This window comes from Manacus vitellinus, unplaced genomic scaffold, assembly GCF_001715985.3.
Source record: "Manacus vitellinus isolate BGI_N305 unplaced genomic scaffold, ASM171598v3 scaffold_63_pilon, whole genome shotgun sequence".
Taxonomy (NCBI): domain Eukaryota; kingdom Metazoa; phylum Chordata; class Aves; order Passeriformes; family Pipridae; genus Manacus; species Manacus vitellinus.
In genome coordinates, this window is record NW_021940711.1 from 671,729 (window position 1) to 673,231 (window position 1,503).

Here is a 1,503-nt window from a genome sequence, read left to right on the forward strand (position 1 = left end):
TGGAGAAGGAGGGGCCACAGCCAGCAGAGAGTGAGGAGAGCTCCATCTACAGCCCCGCCATCCCTCGGGAGAAGTGGCAGCGCAAGCGCACCCAAGTGAAGATCCGGGTATGTGGCCTGTGGCCAGCAGGAGCCCACCCAGGGCATCCTGGGGTCGTGCACCTGGGAGGGTTCTGGGACAGTCCCGCAGCCCAGGGGTGTCCCTGTGTCACCCTGCTGAGCCCGCTGTGCCCCCACAGAACGTGACGGCCAACCACCGGGCCTGCGACGTGATCGTGTGCGAGGGCAAAGCGCAGGTCCTGAGCGGGCGCTTCATGTACGGACCCCTGGACGTGGTGACACTGACCGGGGAGAAGGTACTGCTGGGTCATGGTGCCACCGGGACCCCCTCAAATAGGAGGTGTCCAGGACGGGGCACGGGGCTGGTGTCACCCATGGCAGGGGGTGAATAGGACCCTGCATGGGATGGGGGGAGAGGGTCGTAAGGACTCTCAAGTGGGGACACAGCAGGATGTTGGGGTTCAGCCTGTGCCCAGCCTGTTTCCCTCTCCCAGGTGGACATCTACATCATGACACAGCCGCTGTCAGGGAAGTGGCTGTACTATGGCACCGAGGTGACGAGCGGCAGCGGGCGCCTGACCTTCACCATCCCTCCGGACAAGGCTCTGGCCATCGGGATCTACCCCGTGCGCATGGTGGTCAGGTGAGGTGTCACCTCAGTTCCTCCTCCAGCCTTTTTGGCAGAGCTACACCCGCCCTTCTGGCAGCGGAGGCCAAGGGCCAAGCCCCCAGTCTGCCGTTCCAGGGGGGATCACAGCTATGCCGAGGCGTACCTGACCGTGGTGGCCCGCGGCACCGAGTCCGTCGTGTTCAGCATCGACGGCTCCTTCACTGCCAGCGTCTCCATCATGGGCAGTGACCCCAAAGTGCGGGCAGGGGCTGTGGACGTCGTAAGGTGGGTGCCCTTCAGTCAGGAGGACAATCTCTTCCCTCTTTGATGCTGTGGTGACAACCCAGTTGAAGGGTAGGGAGAGTATTGGAGTAGGTACAAATTGGGGGATGTCCCACCGCCCTTGCCTCAACACACCATATATTCTGCTGCTTTATTGTGGAAAATAATCCCCTCGAGGTTTGGATGTGATCTCCACAGCTCTGCTGTGCCTTCCCCTTGATAAAGTCCTTGAGAGCAGGGAGGTTTTGGAGGCAGCCACATGTTGTATTGGGTGTGGCTTCCTGTCCACCATGGACTGGCCCCAACAACAGGCTCCTGGCAGCCACCCCTGTCCCCTCCTAGGCACTGGCAGGACGCGGGGTACATGATCATCTACGTGACGGGGCGCCCCGACATGCAGAAGCACCGTGTGGTGGCCTGGCTGTCCCAGCACAACTTCCCCCACGGCGCTGTCTCCTTCTGTGACGGGCTCACCCACGACCCACTGCGCCAGAAAGCTGCCTTCCTGCAGAGCCTGCGCACTGAGGTGGGCACGGGGCACTGGCAGGGGGG

General features: G+C 62.5%; 1 protein-coding gene across 1 annotated transcript in view; it reads left to right on the plus strand.

Moving 5' to 3' along the window:
- LOC103753820 (membrane-associated phosphatidylinositol transfer protein 1) overlaps window positions 1-1,503 on the plus strand; it is an 8,383-nt gene that overhangs the window by 4,931 nt on the left and 1,949 nt on the right. The window contains exons 8-12 of the mRNA XM_029963791.1: window positions 9-107; window positions 239-355; window positions 554-702; window positions 805-954; window positions 1,294-1,477. Coding sequence (XP_029819651.1) covers window positions 9-107; window positions 239-355; window positions 554-702; window positions 805-954; window positions 1,294-1,477 — 699 coding nt within the window. The remainder of the gene's footprint in view (window positions 1-8; window positions 108-238; window positions 356-553; window positions 703-804; window positions 955-1,293; window positions 1,478-1,503) is intronic.